The following is a 25,656-nucleotide window of genomic DNA, read 5'->3' on the forward strand; positions in this document are numbered from 1 at the left end:
TGTCCCTCCCATCCCCCTACTACTTGCAATGCCTGAAACTGTTCTTTCTGAGGTGCTTCTGATGCCATCATTTCCAGCACTTTTGCACCAGGCTAGGATCATGGTGACACTGCAACTTTTCCATCCAATCTGACACTGTTCTTGCCATCTTGTTTAAATGGTATTTCCCCAGCCTTTTTGACTAAGCTCTTTGATTATTGCAAATATGTGAAATGAAGCTAGACCTCATTTTTAGGGTGAAATTTGCTAATGTTTTACTACAGTAGTGTCCAAGCTCTTAATCCCAAGGGCCAAATGTATTTCAGAATGATCAGGTGTCTACAATCAATATTTTGGGGCTGAATCTCTGCGGTGTTCTCTCTTTGCATGGTTCAGGATATACCATGATGTAAGGAAGTCTGCTAGCTCTACACCTGTGCTAGCTCCTGCGGAGAGGGAGGCATAGCTCCTGGAAAGGGGGCATGTGAGCGGTTGGGGTGGACACTTGAGTTGGAATGAACTGTGCCCAGTTGGCGTATTGTCCCTTGGAGACCACAGCCAGCTGACATAAGTTGAGGCATTTCCCAGGGCAAAGAATTGGGGAGCTGTAACAGGGTGTTGTTTCTCAACTTCTCCTGGTCTGCCCTGCATGGGAGAGGAGAGTGGTATTTTGCTTAGTGCACCCTTCAGCTCAGGCAGAGCCAGTGAAGCTCTTATACGGCCCTTTCTGGGGCTTCCACAGGGAAGCCGAAAGTGGAGCAGCGAGAATTTTTCTCTCCTCGGTGATGTGATGGAGTTAGAACTGCAGCAGGGAAGGGACAGCACAGCTCAGAGCACTCCCACCTCAGAGCTGTTGTAAGGGAAGTAGCATCAGACTGTGCCCCCGCCTCCTCCCTGAAGTGATGGGTCTGTTCTGAACACTTCATTTTGTAAAATTGCACTTGTTTAGAGAACACATTTTTTCACTTGTAGTCAAATACCATTTTTTCTTAATGTGGTCCCCCTCAAGGCCAACAGCTGGAGCCTAGGTCACAGATGGGACACGACTAGCTTAGGCCAGGTCTACACCCAGCCGCTAGTTCGGCGGCTGGGAATCGAAGTTCTGGGTTCGATTTATCGCGTCTGGTCTGGACACGATAAATCGATCCCGGAAGCGCTCGCCGTCGACTGCGGTACTCCAGCTCGGCGAGAGGAGTACCGCGGAGTCGACGGGGAGCCTGCCTGCCGCGTGTGGACCGCGTCTGAACCGCGGTAAGTTCGAACTAAGGTATGTCGACTTCAGCTACGTTATTCACGTAGCTGAAGTTGCGTACCTTAGTTCGAATTTGGGGGGTAGTGTAGACCAGGCCTCAGTGTCTTATAAATATCACTGTATACAAAATCAGGCTTATAAATTTGTCCGGTTATTCTTTGTGATTATCATTTTCAGTGACAAATTGAAGCAAGTTAAAAGTAAAGGATGCAATGTGTAGGATTTCAGGCATGGCTAGACTTACAAAATGAAGTTTAAGAAACCAATTACTGTTTAGTGTAAGAGCCATACTTTTAAACATAACTCTTTGGTTTCCAAGCTGCATTTCTTTGTAATGTGTAAAAGGTAAGCTTTTGTGCAGTTATGGATAGGTTTGCTTGCTCATATTTTTTCTTTTAATCAAATAAGTGATTTATTTTAAAATCTCAAAACACTTAAGTATTTCATACTCAAAATACTTTCCCTCTTGCTTTGTGTAGAATACTTTGGAAGATTGAAATTGAACTTTTACTGAAATGTTTTTCCTTCATATGTGAACTTTTCCTTGCTTAAAAATGTAGGATGGATGGATGCTTAATTCTCCAGTGCATTAGGTGTTTCCGTATTTATATTTATTATATTAAATGCATTGCATTCAAAACTAGTTAGTTACATGCCATTACTCTCTATAGTGAACCTAACTATTTGTGGTAGTTTACTGATTAAATCAGTGGTTCTCAAACTTCATTGCACCATGACCCCCTTCTGACAACAAAATTTACTACATGACCCCCTGAGGGGGGACTGAAGCCTGACCTCTGCTGCCCAGGGCTGAAGTTCTCAGGTGTGGGCTTGGGTCCCGGGCGGTGGGGCTCAGGCTTGGGCCCCAAGCCCCAGTAAGTCTAATGCCAGCCCTGGCAACACCATTAAAACGGGGTCATGACCTACTTTGGGGTCCTGATCCACAGTTTGAGAATCACTGGATTAAATTGAGTGTACTTCAGAATGAATTATTGATTAACATTGTTTTTAATAATGCTGTTTCTGTAACTGACGCATGGATTGGTGCTGGTACAAAATCCACTCTTTTTTTTTTTTTTAATTAGTCTGCATCTAATCATTTTAACATTCATATAGAATAATATACTCATGAAATGGTTGGCTATGTGTCAGTTCAGAAAACATAACTTGTGTTCAGAGATGGAACTGGGTTATGTTTTGAGTGGTGTGTATGTGTGGTTTTTTGCCTGGGTCCTTTAATTAAAAAAAACAAAACAAAAAAACAGTTGCTGGTTCCAAATGCAGCGACATTTACACATCAGCCCAGCTGTGATGCTGTTATTTGGCTCACAGTTTTACATTACTGTGTTTCAGAAAATGCTTTTCAAGAAGGCTGGTACTCCTGAGTTGTTTTCATTCTAATAATGGAGAAGAAGGTTTTGAAGACCTAACTCTGATCTAGCTGGTGGAGAGACTCTGTTTTCCTAAAATACTAACTACTTTTTTTAAAAAAAATTATTAGTGTAGCACTTTTTTGCAGTTTGTTTTATAGCATCCCTAGCAGTCCTTACAAGTCTGCTGTTTAACTGATTCAGTTGAGCTTCAGGACTGGTAATGCAAATTTTCTACTCTTCCCATTCAAGGAAAAGAGTAAAATATATAGTATAAACCGCATACTCTTGGCAATAGACACCATTCTAACTCAGTACTTGTCTGAAAGAGGTAAAAACCACTTTTTGAAATGAGTAAATTCTAAATCAATTAGCAAAGTAGTTTAATTCTCATTTACTCTCACTTGTAGTATGTTGTAGGCAAATTTTCTTGAATTGCTATTAGAGAAATTTTAATCAGTCCACTTTTACAGGGTACATGCTTGAACCAGATCAAGAACGGAGACCCGATATCTTTCAAGTATCTTATTTTGCCTTTAAACTTGCCAAAAAGGAATGTCCATTGTCCAATATTAATGTAAGTAGTCTTCTATTTTTCACATCTTTTGATAGATTTAGTAAGTGTCCTTCAATATTGTCAAAAGGAGTTATTACTTCTAGATCAAATCAAGTGAGAACATGTTTAATGTTAACTTTTTTCTTTATAAAAGTCTGTCCCTGTGCTGAAAGTTCTGGATCTGATAAATTTCAAATAGATTGTGTTGACAGAATTCTTAGCTTGTTAAACTAAAACAAAAAGGAAAACTGCCTTAGAATCTTCTGTATAGCACTAATAAATAAAGATGGAATGGAAAATAGCTTCTGACACATCCTGATAAACTATATCAAAGTGTAATGGTACTTTCAATGAACTGTACTTTCCACACTTTTTATTTGGCTAGGCCTCAGGAGGTTAGACTAGATGACCATAATGGTCCCTTCTGACCTTAAAGTCTATGTCTGTCTATATAAAATACATTTTAAATTGTTCCTGCTCTGTTGATTTTTCTCACAGTAAGTTCAAATTTCAGAGTTACTACATGAGGTAATGAGGACAAAAGGAACTGATAATTTCGAACAGAGCTTTGATTTAACTTTGTATTATTAAGCATCCTTAGCCATTTCCAGCCTTGGCAGGATCTTACCTACCTACAGGGAAAATGGAATAGCCTGAGATTTTCTCCTCAGCCCCCTTCACCGTATTTCTATATTTCTCTAGCATTTGGAGGAAAGATATAAAATCTCTTAATTCCCAGACACACACTACATTTAAGATTGAGTTAAGGTTGAGAGGACATAACTAGTAATGTTATAAGGATGGAATAATTATTTCAAAACCAGGCATTCTTCTTGAAGTAGTGTCCATATTGGTGCTCTGCTTCAGTTGTGCATATGGCTCTTGAGCCCTTTGATCAGCGGTTTTTCCACTACCTGTGCCTGTTTGACCTGCGTATGTGCCCTATACCACCTCATGCCAGATTTCGAGGCTATATAGGGATGCTTGCGTGAACCACCCTTAATTCCTTTTCTACCGCCTTGGCTAGAGAGGGAGCTCTAGTGTGCCTGCCTGGAGCGTGTCTTGGCTATTGTGTATTCTTCTTATAGTTGCTTGATAAGATTGGTTAGTATGGTTAGCTGTTAGTAATAGTACCTGGATGACTGGCTACTCGAGGGCCATTCTTATGAAGCTATGCTATCTTCCACCCAGACAGCCCTTGCTCTGTTCCAAACATTGGGTCTTCAGCTGAAAGTAAGGAAATTCATATTAACCTTCATAAAGAAGATACAGTTTATAGGGGCTTCATTGACAACCAGGGTCTACCTTCCCTTAGACAGGTTCATAACCTTATCATGTTTGGTACAGACAATTCAGGGAAGTCCTTGGACTACTATAAGGATACATGGCAGCTTGCGGTTTTGTGACCGAACACGCATGGCTACGTCTTCACTGCTTTCAAGGCTGGCTCAGAATGACCTGTTTCTAGGCAGACACACCTTGGACAAACAGGTGATGGTCCCTCTACAATTGAGGAGCTTCCTGGATTGGTGGAAAGATCAACTCAACATCTGGATGGGCATTCCCTTCTGTTGCCCAACTCCGTCACTAACTTTAACAGACGCATCACTGTTGGGTTAGGGAGCTCATCTCAATGCTCTCATGACTCAGAGCAGATGGACAACTCAGGAAACCAATCTCCATATCAATCTGTTGGAGTTCAGGAATGTCTGCCTCCATTTTCTGCCTCTCAGAGGCAAATCAATCGGGTCATGATGGACAGTGTGTCCTGCATGTTCTATATCAACATACTATGGAAATGGTGCATAGCTCATCAGATCTAAATGTTGGTAGTCTACCTCCTGGGCATTCAGAACACCACAGCCAATGTTTTCAGTGGACATTTGGCACACAACTATGAATAGGAACTAGACTTTCAAGTCCTCCAAGACATATTCCTAAAATGGGGTCTGCTGAATGTGGATCTCTTCACCACCTTCGGGAACAAGAAGTGCCCTCTTTTTTGCTCATGAGGGGGCCTGAGCCATCATTTGGGGGGGGAAGGGGGGGGGGAGGACACCTTTCTTCCTTTCTAAAAGAATAGTGTCCAATTTTATCCAAATGTAGGTTTTGTGTTTTTTAAAAAAAATCTTTTATAAAGCGTATGGCGAAAATAAATGTTTCCATGAATTTGTTTGAAAACTCCGAAGGAAACATTTTAAAACAAATATTCTTTGCACTCTGTGCAACCCAGACATAACAGCGTTGTGCTTGTACACGAGAGCCTGAAAGTTAAACTGACTTAGCTGACTTCTATTCAAGATGAGAAAGCAAAAAGCAGTCTATATAATGGTCAATTATTTTTTTTAAAATTGCAATTAATAATCTCTGTGACGGGTTCTCCCTGGGGTTCCACCAGGAACTGGGGTACCACTGAGCCCCCTGACCCACCAGCCTGGGCTCCCTCTTACACTGTACTGCTGTGACAAGCTGCAAAGCCCTCCCGTCTGCACTTTCACCAGCATTCATACAGGCAGGGACACACCCAGCTGCAGTTACTTGCAAGCTCTCTGACTAGCCCCTGCATAGGAAGGCTACAGCCAAGGCAACTCCAGCTCCCCAGGCACGCACCCCCTCTGGCATATATACCCAAAATTATACTGTCTTCAGCTGCACAGGGAACTCTATGAGCTTAGGCTGTAAAGTTTCCCCCCTCCCTCAATGTGGAGAGGAATATGCAACAGCCTTTGCCCTTTGAGCTATGATTACCATACACTTCACTCCAACTCACTGGTTAAGATGAAGCAAAAACTATTTATTAATTACAAAAGATAGATTTTAAGTGATTATAAGGGATACCAAACAGATCAAAGCAGATTACCTAGCAAATAAACAAAAAAACAAACTAAGCTTAATATACTAGATAGATTGGATATGAATTAGCAGATTCTCACCCTAAGAGATGGTACAAGCAGGCTGTAGATTCTTAAGGGGCAAGCTGCACTTGCTTTACAGCTTGGAATCCCCAGCTGTTTCATTCACAGGCTAGAAATCCCTTTTAGCCTGGGTCCAGCACTTCCCCCAGTTCAGTCTTTGTTCCTCAGGTGTTTCCAGGAGTCGTCCTGTGTGGGGAGTGAAGAACAACGGATGATGTCACTCCCTGCCTTATATAGCTTTCGCATATGGCGGGAACCCTTTGTTTCAAAGCTTGGTTCCCAGACCAGTCTGTGGAAAAATACTGACATCCCAAGATGGAGTCCAGCATCATGTGGTCTGATCACATGTCCTTGTAGAGTCATAGCAGCCATTACTTACAAACTGTTTGGAGCATTCACAGGAAGGCTCACCAGGGGGATAAGCTTCTCCTAAAGCCTATTGTTTTTTCCTAATGGCCCATTGCCCTGAATAGGCCCTTCTCCACCCACTATCTAGAAGATTGAAAGCATCTTGTCTAGTGGGTGTTACCTGGTGTAAGTACATTTGAAATACAGATAGTCAATATTCATAACTTCAGATAAAAAGATGATACATGCATACAAATAGGATAATAATCAGCAAATCATAACATTTCCAATGACACATTTTGTATATTAGTCATGTGAAGTATCATAATTATGCCATAAAGCTATCATAACATCACTGTGAAGAATATGTGGTGCAGTGTCACAATCTCTTTTGTAACATAGGTAAGGAAACGTTTTAATACATTTTAATCTGATAATGTGTGTTTAACCACAATATTGAGCCAAAGTACTCTCTGATGCTTTATTTATAAATTAAGATCTTCTCTCCCCCCCCCATCCCCCACCCCTAAGGAAGCCACAGTATTCCTCTTCAATTTGTAACAACTTTCAGAATTTTATATTTTAATTCACATGTGTTTTTTCCAAAGAATTCTCCTGTCCCTTCAACTCTTCCTGAACCCATGACGGCTAGCGAGGCGGCTGCTAGAAAAAGCCAAATAAAAGCCAGGTGAGCAAAATTAATGTAGAACTTTATGGATTCTGATTAGATATCTTAGCAATTTTATGTACCTGCAGTTTTCTTGTATGTTTGGTTAATATGCTAAAACTCATCTTGGTACCCAGGGCTTGTGTCCATATGAATTTTTTAAAAGGTCAATGTTTTTAGCAATCTGAGATGGTAATTTTAATAAGCGCCAAATAAACGTTTACGGGCAGCTCAGTATTTGAAATCTATCTGGGTTTACCTCACAAACAACCAATTGTACAATGAACCCATTAAGACAATCTGCTGACATTTTCCTCATCAGGTAGGATCTCTGTTTTTGAATGCAAATGCCCTTGTCTTCATTCACTTTTTCTTGATCCAATGTTAACATGAATAAAGTATTCAATAAAGATAGTTATTGATTAAAAATGGAAAACATACAAAGTGTAAACAACTTGTTAAAACTTTTAGCCAAACTAATTTTTATGCCAACGTCCCTGACTGAGTCTTAAGGGGACTGCAAAGGAAAACAAGGGTTTTAGTCTCTTGCTGCTTTATAACCACACACAAAGGTTTAAAGATTTTGTTTTTGTATCTTAAAATATCAGGAATTCCAAGTCTTGCCTTCTCTATTTTTTTTGCTGGAGGTGTTCTTAGTGATTCAGTGCACTGGAATGGGAGCTTTCTCACCCCCTTAGTTGAAGGGATGGAGATTTGACTCTTCAACAGAGAATTTCTCCCAACAAATTTTAACCAACAAGAAACCAAATTCAGAGTTTCAGTTTGATTAAAAATCCCTTCTGTTCTCAACTGCTCATATTTCACTTCATTGGTATTTGTGATGACGTACGAGACATACATTGTCTTCAACCGAGAAACAAGTTAAAGAAGCCCTGAATGTTTAAGGTGTTTTAAAAAAAAAAAAAAAAAAAAAGGCAAAAGCCTCTTTTGAAGAGGCAAAATTCATTCACAAAACATGTGTACATCATCAAGAAGCAAAAAGGTCACAAACTCTGTTGTTCTTCCTGTGTAGGTCACATGCACATAAGTTATTGAAATATATTTTCTAAAAGCATGTATGCATTTTTCACCTGTCTCCCTGCTTCTATGCCCTCATCAGGGACCAGCTTTTGAGAATATTTTATTATGATAAAATGTCTCTCTAGCATTGGTTTCTTTTCACAGATTAGTGATGGGGCACATATTGATAGGATAACTTTTCAAAAGCTCCTAGTTGACTTGACTTACCCTCCTGTGTGCCTAAGTAGCTTTTGAAATGAGGTTAAGGTTCACTCCTAAGTAAATTTGGCACTTTTGGAAAATTTTACTCATGCTCTGGCAGAATATTGCATTGCTATAAGTGCTATGAAATTCCCTAATAGCGAAATAGAACTAGAAATGACTGAAGCTCTAGAGTCTGTAGATTTTTGACCACCATGAAAAGAGAAGAGCGGATTCTTGCTTTTAAAAAAATCTTCTATCATCTCCTACTTTTTCTATATCACGGTGTTGAGTTTCTGGAATATTCTGTGAATGATCATCATGGTGCAATCACAGTAATTTGCTCAAACTCTTAAACAGTTGCATTCTGTCATTAAGCTATGATCAATATATGTCTCAAGGAAAAACAGACCACTTGCACTTAGGAAGAATGAATATTAATGATGTTCAGTTACCTTGGTCTCCTTGGAAGTGTTGTTGCATGGGCCCCCTCTTGTGGTACCTATGGACATTTGAGAGTTTATATGAATGAGTAGGCAGGTCTTTATGCTTGTTCTCCAAAAGTAAGATCAGGGGTTTTTCAATGTCTTCAATATTTTTAGAAATCAAAACTTAGAAATAATAAAATGTAAAGGTCTGCAAAATGGGGCTAAGATATTACTAAACAATTAGAAGATGGGCTTAAGGGTATCTTGAATAAAGCTGAAGAATAGTCATATACATTGAAATGTCTTCTCTGGAAAATTCTTCATTATAGAATAACGGATGCTGTTGGACCAACAGAAACCTCAATTGCACCACGACAAAGACCAAAGGCCAATTCAAGCACTGCCACTTCTAATGTGCTAACTATCCAGAGTTCAGCAACACCAGTAAAAGTATCGGTTCCTGGTGAATTCGGTAACTGTGTGCAAAAAGGTAATTCACTCAAGCTGAAAGACTTGAATATTAACCCCCCCCCCCCCCCCCAAAAAAGGGGGTGGGAGTGGAGAAGGTTTGTTCTATTTTTCCATTGTTTTTAATGTTAGAAATCCAAAGTCTGTGAAAGTCACTTTGAACCCAGAGGTAGCTGTTGTGATCAGTGTCCTGGAGTTCTGAGCCATCTGGGTAACCCTAATGGCTTTCCTACCTTTTCTTCAAAACTCCACGGTGCAGATCCTGACAAATAGCACCTCTCCAACATAAACAATCAAGAAAGCACATGTTCATCTCTCCTCTGCCTGGATTGGAAGCTATCAAGCTCAGTATGTTGTGCCATCAACACCAGATAACTGAGATGGCAGGAAACAACCTGGCAGATGTCCTGAGCAGACCGTTGGTTGCCACTCATCAGTGGATTTTTGCATAGATCCATCATAGAGATGAGACTTGGGGACCCTGGTGATAGACTTGTTCGCCACTGATGTTAACACCAAGTGCCAGAACTTTTGTTCCAGAGGGAGCATGAGTCTAGGCTTATTGGGCACCTTCCTTCTGCAGTGGTACCAAGGCCTCTTATGTGCCTTTCCAATTCCCTGGATCCCCCAGAATGATTTCCAAGATTGAAAGGGACAAATGAAGAATTATTTGTAGCTCTGTACTGACTGAGGCAGTTCTGGCTTAAAGATTGATTACAAATGTCCATCCAGACTTTGATCCAGCTCCCAGACTGCTTGAAGCTGATCTACAGCCTCACAACCAGATACTCCGCCCAATGCAAAAGTCGCTTTAGCCTCCCAAAGACAGCATAGCTGTTAGCTGGTTGAGTACCATGGACAGAAACTGCTCCCTTCAGGTCGAGAAAATCCTAATACAGAGCAGGAAAGCATCTACCAGAAAAACATATTCATTTAAATGGGAGACGTTCTTGTTGCAAGCAGCCCAGCATGGTCTGGACCTCGTCCAGGCATCTGTAGTGAAGGTCCTCAATTACTTACTGCACTTAAAAGAGTCAGGTTGGTCTCAGAGATTAATAAAAGACCAAGCAGCAATCCAAGCTTGCCATCTGCCTGTAGAGTATTGCTTAGTCTTGTCACCCCCGAAGGGATCTCTCTCTCACGCGCACACACACGTCAGAGAACCTCCTACTGCCTTGGACTTCAGTTTAATCTTCCTAAAGCTTGTGGAGCCTGCATTCAAACCTCTCCTTGTAACACCATGGTTATTTTTTTGTTCTGATCCCTGCAGTAAAGGGAACAGAAATTACCTGAAAGTACCCCAGTGTCGAAATCTCCAGTTGGTGTAGCCAGCATATATTTCTCCTTCACCACCCTCTCTACAGACTGTGATGCAGAGGGCATGTTGCAGTGAGTGGCTGGAGTGCAATTATGTGGCACAACTGAAAGCAACCCTCAGATTGCTCTAACTGGTGCAAAGAATCAGGGATATTTAATAATGAGAAGTTGAGAACCAACCACCTCTTTTTCCTGTATCCTGGACTCTCCCGCATAACTGTGTGAGGGAGGGGAACCATTCTTGGCTACACTCTCCTAGGCACAGGCAAAGGCAGTCAAATTCCTATCTGACTCTCCATAGGGCTCCTGTCTTGTAGATAGGTCAGATTTCCTTTTCCCCCTGCAAAGCAGTAAATGGCCAATAGGGGAACTGGTGAGCAGCTGCAACAGGCGTTGGTGGCTGTGCACCCCCACAGTGATAAGACTGATTCAGGTGCTTAATTTGAAAACTGGCAGGATACTTATGAAAATATATTTTAAATTGGTAATTATTTCTTAACCCGGTTGCTCTCAAGGACCATTGCTTAAAGCTTTGATGATCACAAGTGGCCCCAGGGCACAAGTTTTATACCACTGGCCTAGAATGTTACACAGTGCATGAGCTACCTAACTTCATCTTACTTAGAGAACAGTGTATAGTACATTACTAACTACTTGCCTAATAAAGGCTGCACAAAGAGGACTCTCTGGACTGGAGAATCTGGCCCTGTGTGTGTGTGCAGTATATTGCAAATGTTTGTTTCAATATGCTCTGAATCGCTGAAGATAGGGAAAAATATTTTTCCCTATCTATTTTTTTAAAATCGTAAGTAGCTATAATGTGTGAGGAGTTAGATTTACCTTGATGCATGAAGACTTCACGTACCTAACTTGCCAGTATGTGGAGTGATCCACAACAAGCAAATACATATTTTTCCTAAATGGATGAGTTGTGCATCAAGGTACATTCATTACATTAAGGAGTCAGAAGGATACAAATGGAATACAGGGGACTGTCTATTTCAATTTCAAGTTCCCACTCACTGGAATGTTTTGGGACCTCTGAGCATTCTCAGTAAAGAAGAGCCCTCGAACCAGCTGACAAAGGCCATAGAGTCAAATCATAAGAGCAAAGGGCGTTTCCCACATGACTCAGGCTGGAGGCATGAAATCTTAGAGTGAGAATTCTGCAAGATATCTTCAGAGAAATAAAATTTAGCTTGCAATTCTACTTCTCTAAGGTTTCCATTTCCCAAACTGGTCCAGGAAACTCTTAGGGCAGGTCTATGCTACAAACTTGAATTAGTGAAGACTTCTGGTGAAGACACTGTGAGCTGACTGGAGAGGCAAGAGCTGTGTCAGCAGGAGAAGCCCTCTGGCTGACATAGTGCTGTCTACGTGGGGGGCTAGGGTCCATATAATCTGGATTTTTCACACCCCTGAGTGATGTAGTAATACCGCAGTAACTATACTCAGACTTAGAAAACAGTTTGCAGTAAGAGTGTTAAAATAAAAATGTGACTGTTACTGACAATTCTGCCAATAGACTTCAGAAATACATGAGTTAATAAAATTCTTTAAAAATGTTATAGGAACCATAAGACCAGGAAATGGACAAGAGATCTTGTCTCAAGGGACCAATCAGCACCCTCCACAACAAAATAGAGTACTGCAGCAACTGCAGCAGGGGGACTGGAGATTGCAGCAACTGCACCACTTACATCAGCAGCACCAGCAACAATTACTTCAGGATGCTTACATGCAACAGGTACAGGCTTATTTTACTACAGGAAAATGCCATGTTTAAAAATAATTAAATGTGAGTAAGCCCACTTTTTAAATTCTATATTTCAATTACACATGAAAATTTAAACTTTTCTACTACTCTGGGTGGTTCTGCCTCTTTCAGGCAGAGAGCAATGTGGGCTGTTTTATTTCCCCTTCATCCTGCATCTGTTGCATAACACTCTTTTTATAGTTACGTTCTATATGTTAACCAGTTGCTATTTCTTCCGACTGCTTGAACTTGGATCCTAGCTGGATTTTGACTTAGCGCTAGGTGTAAGTGATGTGATGTGATGTGTGAGACACCCTTGTATTCCAACAATCTAGGAAAACAGCATGATACTGGCAACGCCTGTCAGCAATAGGTTGTTCTCTAAAGATGCCATCTGTGTAGGATTCTCATTTTGTGGTTTTGCCTGGTCAGTGTAAAATTCCCATAGCTGTTGAGGTTTTTCTGACCCTGGAGGGTAGCAGCAGTGAGAGCAGAAGACAGATTCCCCCCCCCTTCTTGTTGGATCCCCCTGTAAATACTACCTTGCAAACATTATGATCCCTTTTTTGACCATGGTCAGCAAAGGTGTTCCCTTTTGGTGACTGATTCTGCATTGCTCCAGCTCTTCTGTTGACACTGTGTATTAGTGGTCCCCAATTTTTTTCATCTGGCAGGCGCCAGACGACGAGCCACAGAGGACCGTGGCGGTGGACGAGCATCCGCCGAAATGCCGCTGACAAGCGGCAACGTCAATAGGCGTCGCCGCCGAGAAGCAGCGTCATCCAGAGGCGTCGCTGCCGAAATGCTGCCGAAAATCGCTGCTTCTTGGTGGCATTTTGGTGGATGCTCGTTCGCCGGCCAGTACACGGGCGCACTTAGATGCCCCGGCGGGCGCCATGGCGCCCGCGGGCACCGCATTGGGGACCCCTGCTGTGTATCTGTAAAAGACTTACTTAAACTTGTGTTCTGTTGAGTATGGCTGCCTAAATTTCCTGAGGATCACATCATTTTACTTGTACTGTGTGGTGCCTAAAACACACTTGAGGGTGAGTGATAAAAAAATAAATAACCATCTGAGAGGGAATCTAAAAGAGCAACCAGGTTTGGCAGATCCTGTGGGTCCACAATACATCCTTTTTCTCTCTCTCTCTCTCTCTCTCTCTCTTCCCCCCCCCCCCCCCCCCAGGACTCTACTTTTTAAGGTAGATCATTGAGTTTTCATGTAAGTGTTCACTTGCAAAATAGACTAACTACTGGCCCAGTTTTTATATCTTGTAGTACCAGAACAACGTGTTTTAAAATGCACCAATTGTTGATATTGCGTTTTACTCTTATTTAACCGTGGCTCTCCTTTATTGAAAAGGCTGCTTATAGATGCGTTTTTTTAAACAAGCTGTTTAAAATCATTACTCATTGAGTTGTTTTGGTTAATTTTTTCAGAAATATCTCTTTCTTTCTAAATGTAGTATCAACAAGCAATGCACCAGCAAATGGTCCAACAACAACTTATGATGCAATCTATGTACCAACAGCAACCGTCCCCATCCCAGTATCCTGCCATGGTATGTTGCCTGTAGATGCTATTATTCTTTATTTGATTAGTTGGTATGCTATACAGATTAATTGCAATGTATAGTAGTCTTAATAGGTATTCGAGCTGCAATAGACATCTTAAATATTGGGCAGTGAATCATCTAATTTGTCTCCCAACATGCTACAGCTTTCAGTGCTAACAAAATAGCGCATGTTGACATGTTTCTCTGTTCATATCTGTTAGCTGATTTTATAATGAGCACAATTTAAAGAATGTGTAGATTTGTTTTAATACTGGGTTACAATTAATGCACACTGCATGAAACACTGCGGTGTAGTTATTTACTAGCCTGAGAGCTATTTGGTTGATACAAGAATGTAGGCAGATGTTCAACCTCTAAAGGTTGGTAGAAAATTAAAGCACTATAAAATCCAATATTTGAAATAAAGTTTTCAGGCCAAGCCTTTCAAAAGTGGTTGCTTAAAATTGGGTTCTTAAGTGGCCTGAATAATTCAAGTGCTGAATATCCAGCAGCTCCCTTTCAGGCCCCATTGTACTGGTACTTATCACAATTGTACACACAATTGGCTAACAGTACAAGTCGCTTCTGCAGTTGCATGCAGTCATGTTAACTGAACACTCATTTTGAACACAGTTATGGAAGTCTGGTCCTTAAAGACAAAAATAGAAAATAAAGCACTACAGTAGTCACCATTTAAAATATTTATAATTTTGCTTTTGCAAGTAGATACTGAAGTATAGCAGAACATGCATTAATTTTGCTTGCCTTTGCCAGTAAATATTTTAATGGCGACAGTTGTATGCACAAACATGGCTGAGTTAACATTACTATTAGAACCTTAACTTTCTCAGAATAATGTTAACTTGGCTACTCAATGCGTACTATTATGCAACATCTCATTTTCCGGTTTTTACTTTTTATATTTGTTCATAAGTTAATATTCTGAGTATGCCATAAAATATAGGATGGGCACCAGAGCAGAGAGAATTTTTCACTTGCTTATGATAAAGCATTTGAAATCAAGTATATGTTACATTGACTGAAGTTTGTTTATATGAAATATTCTTGAATGCAGTTTTTAAAATATACCAAAGCCTTGAGTAAACTTTGATATTTTTTGATGTTTAAGTTAAAACCTTTCCTTTATTTACCATTTGATGTATCATGATTTCACTAAAGAGTAAATGTTCTTACAATAGTATGTGTGCTGCAGTATGTAGGTACATCATGGTGGAAACTTTAAGCTCAGAATTTTTCTGCTTTAGAGAGAGCTTTTGTACGTGGTTTGGTCTTTCCTTAGCAAGAGGGAATAATTTCCTATTTTGCGGTATGCAATCCCTCTGGACTTAAAACCATCTTTGTAGTCAGGTTCTATTTCATTAGACTTATGGTTTAAACTAATTTTAAATGTTTTTGTTTTTATTCATAGATATAATATTGTCAGTTTACTCCAGCTTTGCAATGTAGTCATGGAAAAATAATTAGCCCAATCTAATTAGTACACTCTCTTATCTCTAACATAATCAGAGATTTTACTCCCCCATCAAAATAGATTTATCTGGGTATGTGGGCAACTATAATTTTTGCAAGGATAATTTACACCAAGTTTACTAAAATGAACATTATTCAGCATTTCAACCTTTAATGGATATAGTAAAACATAACTTGTTGACAGCACATACAGTACAGCATTGTAAGCACTCCTCTGTGCTGCCATACAGTGCCCTCAGTATACACCTCTACCCCGATATAACGCGACCCGATAGAACACGAATTCGGATATAACACGGTAAAGCAGCACTCGGGGGGGCAGGGCTGCGCACTCCGGCGGATCAAAGCAAATTCGATATAATGCAGTTTCACCTATAACGCAGTAAGATTTTTTGGCTCCCAAGGACAGTGTTCTATCGGGGTAGAGGTGTATTGAATGTGTGTAATTTAAAAAAAAAAAAAAATTAGTAGCAATGGAAACATTATATATGTAGTTTGATTTTTTTCATCCTCCAACTCATATGTTTCAATGAGTGATTTATTAAACCAGCAATTTTATTAGTAGTATAAGTGCTCTAATATTGGTTTCCTGCAGTTTCAGCAGGAATATGTAAGTTTGGCTTTGCCATAGCCTGATGGTTTTTTGGCTTCCTCCTCATATATTAATTTCAGACAAGCTGGGTGAGGTAATATCTTTTATTGGACCAGCTTCTGTTGGTGGAGGGGACAAGCTTTCAAGCTTCACAGAGCTCTTCCTCAGGTGTGGAGAAGGTGAAGAGCACTGGGAAGTTCGAAATCTTGTCCCCTCCACCAACAGAAGTTGGTCCAATAGAAGATACTACCTCACCCACTTCGTGTCTCATATCTTGGGACCAATATAGCTACAATAACATTGGAAACTATGATGAGAGAGTCATATTGCAAGTCCAAATACTCTATAAGAAGCAAAATGAAAGTGGCCTGTTTTTATGGCCAAATGAATTCTGGTTACTTTATAATGGTGAGTATCTTCCTCAGGTGCAACAATACCAGCAAGCTCTCTTACATCAGCGGATCCTTGCACAGCAACATCAACAGCAACCTCAACATCCACAGTCTCCTGAGTATCTTACCTCTCCTCAAGAGTTCTCACCAGCCTTAATTTCCTACTCTGCATCACTTCCTGCTCATGTTGGAGCAGTGATGGATTCTCCTTATACGGCCAATAGGCAAGTACACATATTGTTGAGATAGTAGTGCTGGAGGCCCTAATTGACTCGGTCCCGTTGTGATGGGCACTGTACAAATAGTTGGCTGGTCCTTTCTCAAAGAGCTTATGCTTCCTTCACTATTCCGAAATTTATTTAAAATGTGTCCTACAATCTGCATTCAACTTGATGCTATTTATATTGGGGTGGGTTGGGGTACTTCTCTGGTTACTCTGACTTACAAATCAGTTCAGGTTCTGCTACTGACAGAACACACCTTTCAAAGCTGCTTGCTTCTGGACAAACCTCACTTCCTGCCTTGGTTGGTCATAGGCTAAGTTGCTCAGATATTGAACTTGACACCTGCTGCCATTTACCATTCTGCTATCTCTAGGCAGGATTAAAACCTTTTCACGTGCTGCTTCAAGGTGTGCGTATGTCGTGATTTGTTATTGCATGTTACTTGTGCACCCCACAACACAAGCTATGTCTTAAGTTTCTTTCAGTTTTCAGGCCTCAGCTCTAGGTGCACACAATGTAAACTTTTGTACTTTATTCACTATGCATTGGAAAGAAAAGATAATTTAAAAAATCGGCTTCATTTCTTAAGTTTGTTATGATGGAAATATGAATGAGGCTGCAGCTAAAATATTTTCAGATTACTTACAAAGCTGAGATTTTGTTAAATCAGTTTTCTGAACCAAACAGACGTAGATGGAAGGGTAAAGGAGAGAGCTTTTATGGTCAGATGTGGGTGGGGGTTGTGTTAAATTAGGCTGAATTTGGCACCATATGGGAGCCCTCTCCACAGATGTAAGATCACACTTGAGACTCAGTAGCTGAAGGCAACACTCAGATGACGGGCAACATTTTCCTCCTGACCAGTAGCAGGAATCCAGAGACCATATCAGATAAAGAGGCATAATCTGCATCCAGGACAGCTATGCTGTTAGAACTCAGGAGTAACCATGGTCTGAGGTTTGATAGGCTTCTGTGAACCAGATGCTTCTCAGAAGCCCCAGGGAGTTCAGCAGGAGATCGCTAAGGTGAGGTGGCCCTCCAGATACATCCCAAATCCCACAGCTCCAAATATCACCAAGGCATTGTCTGATGAGCCAAGATGAAACTGACCCCCACCGACAGGATGGGGGTAGAAAACGGACACCAGCGAGAATGTAGGAGACCTTACTAAAGACGTGTCAGTAGTTTATCATCTACAACCAAAGTCCTACATAGTTCTGTTACCTGTCAGGCAAGTTCACAGTTTCTTAGCAATGCAGGTCCCAGTTGGTGCCCCACCCTCCCCAACCTCAATACCTTTTCCCCCAAGGTGACTGCCTCTCCTCCAGCCCCTTCCAGGGCAGTTTTTCCTCTTGACTCTTCTTGGTGCTGCTGGTGTTGCTTTTCCTCCTCTCTGGAATAAGCTGGGTCTGGCTTCTTTAAACCCCAGCCTCCTCCCACTCCAGCAAACTCTGAAAATTGTAGTTAATTGGAGTCCGCTTCTTGGGTCCTTTTTTCTCTCCCATGTGAGAGTTCACTCGGTCACAACTTCACAGCCCCTAAACCGCTGCAGCTTAAAACAGAAAATAAAATCAGAAGGAAAACACAGACCACAAAACACCAGAACATTGACGAAAAGCTGCCAATCCTTTGAATTTTTGGGGTTTTTTTATGTTGTGTCAATGGTAGATACTGGTGAAAGTTAACCATGTTTGAAAGACTTCAGGAGTGGATTTTTCTCCTTTTTTTTTTTTTTTAAAGTCCTTGACTGACTGTTTTTTGTTTTCATTGTCCCAGTATATTTCACTTCTACCTATAAATAAAAGTTTCAGTTCTTCTTTAAGTTCGTGCCTATGGATGCTCCACCTTAGGATGTGCCTACACTCTCGATTGGAGACTGCAAATTAGTGTTCAGAGGGCTGCTTCTGCTCAGAGCTGTGCCTCATGCATCAACCGAGAGGATAAAAGGAGGCATGAGCCTTCTGCCCCTCAGCTTCCTCTTCATTTCCTGCAGCTCAGAATGGAGTGTTCTGCTGTCTTCAGGTTTCTGCCATTTTTTTTCATTTTGTGAAATCCTTATTTATTTTATCTATTTACTTAATTATCCCCTTTTCTATTTTTGTTTAGCACATTTGTGCTCCTGGGAGCAACGGTGTGTTTCCCCTTCCTCTCCTTGGACCTTTCACTTGTGCCGGAGCACAATCTGTTATACTTTAAGGGTTTAAGCCCTCCCAGACCTGCCACAGGACTTTTCCCTGCAGTGACAGACACTTGAGTTGCCTGCGGTGTTTGGGGGACTCTTGCATCCCTTCAAAGTGTAAAGTGTGTCTGGGATTCAAAGACAGGTCCAAAAAGACACAGAAACTAGACTAAAACTTCTGCCTAATGAAACGTACTCTAGTTCCAGAGGGGTCTGCTCCCCCCTCCTCTATGTTGGCCTCAACATTGCTGGCTGCTTTGGCCACCATTGGAGCTTCGTCTGCAGCTCCAAAAATGACGATTTCAAAGGAAAAAAGCACACCTCCCCAGCCAGGCGGACGAAGAAAAGAGATAGGTCACCCCGTATGATCCACTCTCAGGAGACTTCGCATCCCTCCGAGAGTATGGCTGAATCTCTGACTGAGTCCAGGACCGAGGTTTTTGTACCACATAAGAAGCCCCATATAGACAAGCCCTCTAGCCCCAGATGCAGTGGCATCACCTGATCCTTCATGGCACTGCTGTATACACAGGGCTATCATGCATATATTGACACTGGTCTGTTACCACAGTTCGCAGATGGTTGAAGACCCTGCAGCTTCCTTGGTACCGCAACAATCTCCATCTCATCAGTAGGCATTTCCGCCTCTGGTAACAGCCCAAGTCTTTATTATAGGCTATCAGATTCCTCCAGCTCCTAGATTTGGAGGCCCTTATAATTTCTGATGAGCCGGAGTCTCACTGTTGAGATCTGTCAAAGCTCCCTCCCTGGTACCATTCAGACAGCCACAAGTTGAGACTCTCCTAAGTCGCCAGCCTTTAGAACTGGCTATGTTACCTTGAGGTTCCATTTATAGCTCAGGAGAGGATTGGTCAGACTCAGAACTTGGTACAGGAATTCTTCCATGTACTGTACCACTACACTCCTATGAGTCCCTCTAATGAAGAGGATTTTGGGGTACCTACCAGACATTGTAGGTCTAGAGAGTCCGATTATCATTGAGAAGGCTGTCTTTTTTTTCTTGGGGATAAAGGATCAGTACCTACCAGTACCTTACCGTTCATGGGTACCAACAGACAATTCCCTCACTACTTCGGTACCGGATGATACATAGGAGGGACAAGAACCTCAGGGGATCTCTTCTCCTTCAGTCAGATCCTCTTTATTTCTGGACCAGGTGGTAATATCAGCACCACCTTCCTATGCTGGTGACTTCAAGACCTTCCAGGACTTCATGCAGTGGCTGGTGGGCTCTCTCCAAATCCTGCTAGAGGAAGTCCAAGAGTCGCATCATTCCTTGGTGGATATTTGGAATATCAATCCCCAAGGAAAGATTGCCCTGCCTATTATTTTCTCTGTCTCTTGCGTGCACCCTGTGGCAAACACCTGCCACAATACCACCCACCTGTAAGAGGGCAGATAAGATGTATTATATCTCATCAAGTGGAATAGAACACTACCTATACCAGCCCTAATTCCTGGTGGTGGATGCAGCCAATGAAAGGTGCCATCAAGCTCACTGTAGACCTTCTCCAGTGGACAAGGGATCAAATGGCTGGACTTGCTGGGCAGGAAGAGCTACTCATCTTCTGCTCTTCAAATTCATATTGTCAATTATCAGGCCTTTGTGGCAAAATAAGACTTCACCACATACTCAAAATTTACACATTTTACTGGACACTTGCCACAAGACCAGATAAATCAATTTCCGTCCATCTTGGAAGTCTAATTAGTTGCAAAAGCCTCTGTGCAGACTACCCTAAATGTCACCAACACAGCTTCAGGGCCATAGCCACGGCTGTGGTCATGAGAAGAGCATCCTGTCTCCAGGCCTCAGATCTTCTGAGAGAGGTGCAAAACACTATGGAGAGCGTCTCCCTTTAGAAGGACCCAATCTCTTCAGTGAGAATATGGACTCCTCTTTCTTCGTACTCAAGGATTCCAGGGCAGTTTTGCAGTCACTGGGGATTTAGGCTCCTACAACAAGAAGATTGTTTAGTAGATCTCAAACTGCTCAAAGATCCAGTCCATTCCAGTATCATCAGCACACCTTCTCTAAGCCTCAGGAACTCTTCTTGGGCAGATACAAACAGCAAAAATGAGGACCCTCTCCACCCACACACACTTCTACTCAGTCTGCTCTTTCTAAGAGGTGGTTTTGACAGCTCAGTCAAGAGCATCGAGTATCCCATTCCGCTGGATCCTCTCTTGTGCAATTACTTCCCCGTGTCCCTTTTGGAGACTCTGTCCCACTACTTACCTGCCCAGGAACTCCTTACCTCAGACAAATGGATACTGGAGGTCATCAGAGTTGGTTATTCCATCCACTTTCACTCCCCTTCCTCTCACTCCCCCTTACCCATCCCTCCTCAGGGACCCTGCTCACGAGGAACTCGTAAGACAAGAGGTCCAATCCCCCTTCTCCTCTGAGCAATAGAGTCAGTTCCACCAGTTTATCGAAAGAGACTTCTATTCCGATCTCTTTCGAGTTCCCAAGAGAGACAGAGAGGGTGAGACTCAGGAATTTGAATTATGTCCTAGCACAGCACTTCAGAATGGTGACACTTGCTACTATTATTTCATCCCTAGATCTGGGAGACTGGTTTGTTGCCCTCGACTTGCAGGATGTCTGCTTTCATGTAGCTATTCACCCATCCCACAAGCACTGCCTACACTTTAGAATAGGAACAGATCACTACCAATATTGAGTTGTCGCTTTCAGACTCTCTATGGCTCAAAGGGTGTTGACAAAGATCCTCTCAGCGGTAGCAGCTTCTCTGTCAGCTCGATATTCCTGTACTTGGACAACTGGCTGCTCTAAGGCAGGTCACCTGAGGAGGTCCAGTCATCAGTGGGCAAGGCCCACTCTGTAATCTCTGAGCCATCATAGGAAATCTATACTATTTCTGGTTCGAAAAATAGATTTTATAGGGGCCACTTTAGACTCCACAATAGCAAGAGCCTATCTACCCAAGGAAAGATTTTCCATCCTATCCAGTTAATCTCAACACTGCAGTTCAGCCCACAAACCACCTTAAAGCCTTGTGTAGAGCTATTGGGTCACATGTCTGCTTCTGTATTTGTGATTACCCACATGAGGCTGCACCTCAGATGACTCCTAACACAAGTAACAACTCGTTCCACTAGAGTGCAATCTGGATCTATAGCTCTACTGAAGGACGTTCCTATAACAGAAATCTGCAGAACTGCAACTTAGTCATCTTTCCCTACTTTTGACCAGCATTATGCCATTTTATCTGCTTCTAGCGATGACACCGCCTTTGATGCAATCGTTTGAACTGTCTTGGATTTACTCCCTTACCACCCATCACTTCATTGTTACTGCTTGTTCCTATGGGTGCTTCACCTCTTGCCCTCCTTCCCCTCTACTGTGGAGTTTTGAGAAGGAACTGAGTTGCAGTGGGCTTGCGCCTCCTTTTATCCCCTCATTTGAAGCATACGGCACTGCTCTGTGCAGGCACGGGCCCGCAGACACTATTTGGCAGTCTCTGATTGAGAGCGTGTGAGCGCACACACATCCTATGTGGCGCACCCATAGGGACAAAACATTTCGAACTCAGCATTACTGTAAGGAAGTAATTGCTCCTTCTCCAAACATTCAGACAAGGCTCCTAAGTACATCGTGCTTTTTAGTATGAATTCAGTCAGTTTAGATCTTTCACATAATTCCTAGGTAACTGTCCATGGATAATTGGGTTTTGCCTGCCTCCTGGTGGCAGGCCACGTCCGTTGGTCTCATTGTCATAAGTCTTCACCTAAAGCCAAAGACTCTAGTTTGTTACTGTTTTGGCTGCTTTTGCCGGTGATATTCCCACCCCCAAAGGGAATTAGGTTATCACCATTTTTTCTCTTCGCTTTTAAATTTGAGTTGAATTTTTTCAGCCTGTATCGGATATGGGATCATGATTTTTATACAACTTGCAAAAGCTGGAGGGGTGGGCACGTAGAAGGGGTTAGGAGATGTAAATCAAGAGGCTAGGGCAAAATTTTGTATGTTTCCAGTTAATAAGAAATGGAAAGAATGAACGTATATTTACATATCTAGTTAGGCCTGGTCTACACTGTAAAGTTATGTCTGCTTTAACTGAAAAATGTCATGCCCTGTGTGACGTAGTTAAACCAACGTAAGCCCCAGTGTAGACACCGTTGACATAGCTATGGCCTCTGAGAGGTAGGTTTAAGAACCTCTTCCATCGTGGTAGTGTCTGTCTATGCTACAGAACTATAGTGGCGCAGCTGCAGCACTGTAGGTGTGCCACTGTAGTGTTTCTAGTGTAAACATTCCCTTGGACATTCACATTCTAGTCATTCTTCTTTGTTCCTTGAAAGTGAGCTCCAAAGGAAATGGGTTTATGCCTCTTTTTTTGCTGCTGAGATATATAAAGGCCTGAAAAGTTTTAAAAACCACATTCATTAGAAGTTGACATGTTATATATCTCTTCTTTCTTCCCTTATTTTTAATTAAAACCAAAGAACCGATGGTATTAAGATTCTAAGAAAGGAAAAACGTGATTAAAGAGAAAGTGACTATTTTGTTTAAAATTATTTTTTCTTGTTAGCACTTATTTAACTTAGTGAACTCTATAAATAAGTGGTGGAGGGGAACCTTTTAGTCAATAGCCCCATCCCTTCAATTAAGGACCAGCAGCTCCCAATCTACAGATACATTTTCTCCAAAAAAAAAAAAAGGGCAGCAAAACAGATTTTGACATTCCCAATATTTTCCTTTCCTCACCCCCTCCTAAAAAAGCAGAAATAAACATTTTGGCTATTTTTTAATATAATACAGAAACAAATAGATACACCACCTTTCTTATTTCAGGTCACATTTACATTAGAAGCTGTTTATGATTTGGCCATGCTTAGAATGAATGGAGAAAAAAACCCATAAAGTAAAACACAAGTTGAAGTGAATTACATACAACAATATAAAATAAGGTGGAACAAAACTCTAAATTATTGCTAAACCATCTCACTGGGAAGCTGTCACATTGTGTGTAAGAACAAATATTCAAAGACCTCTGAAATGACAAAATTCTGATATGCTTAATTTTACATCAATAGGCTGTAATGTTTCTTTATCTGCTTCCCCAAATTGACTTCACAGCTCAGTCGTTCCTGATGCAGAGGCCGTTTCCAGTTACCCAAAGCAGAACATCAGTAACCCACCTGATATGTCAGGCTGGAACCCATTTGGAGAGGACAATTTCTCCAAGCTAACAGAGGAGGAGCTACTGGACAGAGAATTTGACCTTCTGAGATCAAGTAAGGGACGCTTGAAGGCTTATTTCGCTTCACAGTAAATAAGGGCTCTGTAGGTACACTCAACAGTGCCAAAGACTGTCCTTTTTAAGGGCCATGCAGTCTGTTGTACAGAAAATTCTTTCTGAGCATTTGAGGGCAGAACTAGGTCCGCCTTTTCACTTTTCTTTCCATTTGGAAAATGTTGTGTGCAGTGGAAATTCACTGTTTAGCATTAGCAGCTATTGATATAATCTTTAACTCTTAAATATTTCTCATCTCCTTGATTGTCAAGAATTCGAACTATCAGTAGTATGGTGTTCAGATAAATGAGACAATTTAGCTGCTTGCATTATTCCATTTGCAGCTCTGTTTTCTTGCACACCAGAACAGAAGGTTCTGTTGGTCTGAAATGCCCTTTGAAAATGCCTGAAAGACAAATTGGTCTATTACATTATGTTAATGTTTTGTAATGTCCTTTGATGAGTGGCTACATGTAAGGGCTGCTTTATTGTTCTGACATGGCAATAGTTGAATAAACTTTTTTCCTCTTTAAGTCCGCTATCTCAATGTTTTTACTTGAAATCCCTTTCTTTAGGCAACTTGTTGGTATTCATCACGATACTATTTTCAAATGTAATTTTGTTAAGGAAGACTAGATCTGTTTTTTAAAAAGACCTGTAGCATGTAGCAAAACATGACATTGACTTCAAAGTTACAGATATAATCATTTGACAGCTAGGATCAGATTTCTCTGGAGTAAAAATGCAACAAAATAGCTAGTGGGGAATTAATGGAAAAAGAAACTATAATTTTAACAGAGCTAGCTTCTTTCACATTTCTGGTGGCTTAATTTTTCCAAGTGACTGTTTTTTTGTAAGCTTGCTATGAGACTATGGAATGCCAACAAGCAAAGTGAACGTAAGAATATTAAAGAACATACATGAAATCGTTTTTTACCATTTAGCTTCAAGAAGTCAGCCTAAAATAAATAGGGCAGAACCGAAAACTTACCGTAGTGTTGCACAAATGTGGTTTATTTGTACCACTTTTCTAAGAGATGTCAAAGTAGCATTGCAAAAATGAATTATTTCCAGTAGAACAAAAAAGTTGCTCTTGTTAATGTTGGGAAATGAAGATTGTCCTAGTTGAAAATAACCATTCTTTAAAAAAAAAAAAAAAAAAAAATTTGGAACTTGAAACTATTGTCTTTCCAGTAATTGTGTTGAAAATCTTAAGCATAGTTCCTTCAAAAGGAGCCTTAGAAGATTTGGAAATCAAAATAATACTCAACAGGAGAATGTTTGTTTAAAAGTGAAAGGTCAGCATAGCACTGACCATTCTCATAATTCCTAACCACTTTGCTGACCATAATTATGCTAAATGTCCTGAGTATGTTCTGCATCTGGCTTCACTGAGTATTCTTGAGCCACGTTTCCGATAGATGTAAGGAAAATAAAATATACTGACCAGAAAAATATTTTAAGTGGCTTCATGACTAATGTACTAGCTGCCATCCAGCAAATGTGCTTACTGAGAATGGCTATATTTGGCATACCCAAAGTTCTGTTCAGTTTGGTGAAAGATGTAGAAAAATTGACAACTTAGACAGATTCTAAGAAGGGCAAATAAGATTGTCAGAGATTGATTTTAAATTTTTTTCTTCATACAGTGTGATCATAT

The 25,656-nt window shown here is 41.1% G+C and overlaps 1 protein-coding gene across 3 annotated transcripts in view; it reads left to right on the forward strand.

Annotated features, from left to right (window-relative positions):
• BMP2K (BMP2 inducible kinase) overlaps positions 1–25,656 on the forward strand; it is a 119,317-nt gene that overhangs the window by 69,663 nt on the left and 23,998 nt on the right. For 2 of the 3 annotated variants that reach the window (XM_065404958.1, XM_065404960.1), the window contains exons 8-14: positions 3,075–3,178; positions 7,029–7,108; positions 9,066–9,226; positions 12,093–12,268; positions 13,744–13,839; positions 16,342–16,547; positions 23,840–23,997. In XM_065404958.1, coding sequence (XP_065261030.1) covers positions 3,075–3,178; positions 7,029–7,108; positions 9,066–9,226; positions 12,093–12,268; positions 13,744–13,839; positions 16,342–16,547; positions 23,840–23,997 — 981 coding nt within the window. The remainder of the gene's footprint in view (positions 1–3,074; positions 3,179–7,028; positions 7,109–9,065; positions 9,227–12,092; positions 12,269–13,743; positions 13,840–16,341; positions 16,548–23,839; positions 23,998–25,656) is intronic. The other variant, XM_065404957.1, reaches the window with a different exon arrangement.

Source organism: Emys orbicularis, chromosome 5, assembly GCF_028017835.1.
Source record: "Emys orbicularis isolate rEmyOrb1 chromosome 5, rEmyOrb1.hap1, whole genome shotgun sequence".
Taxonomy (NCBI): Eukaryota; Metazoa; Chordata; order Testudines; family Emydidae; genus Emys; species Emys orbicularis.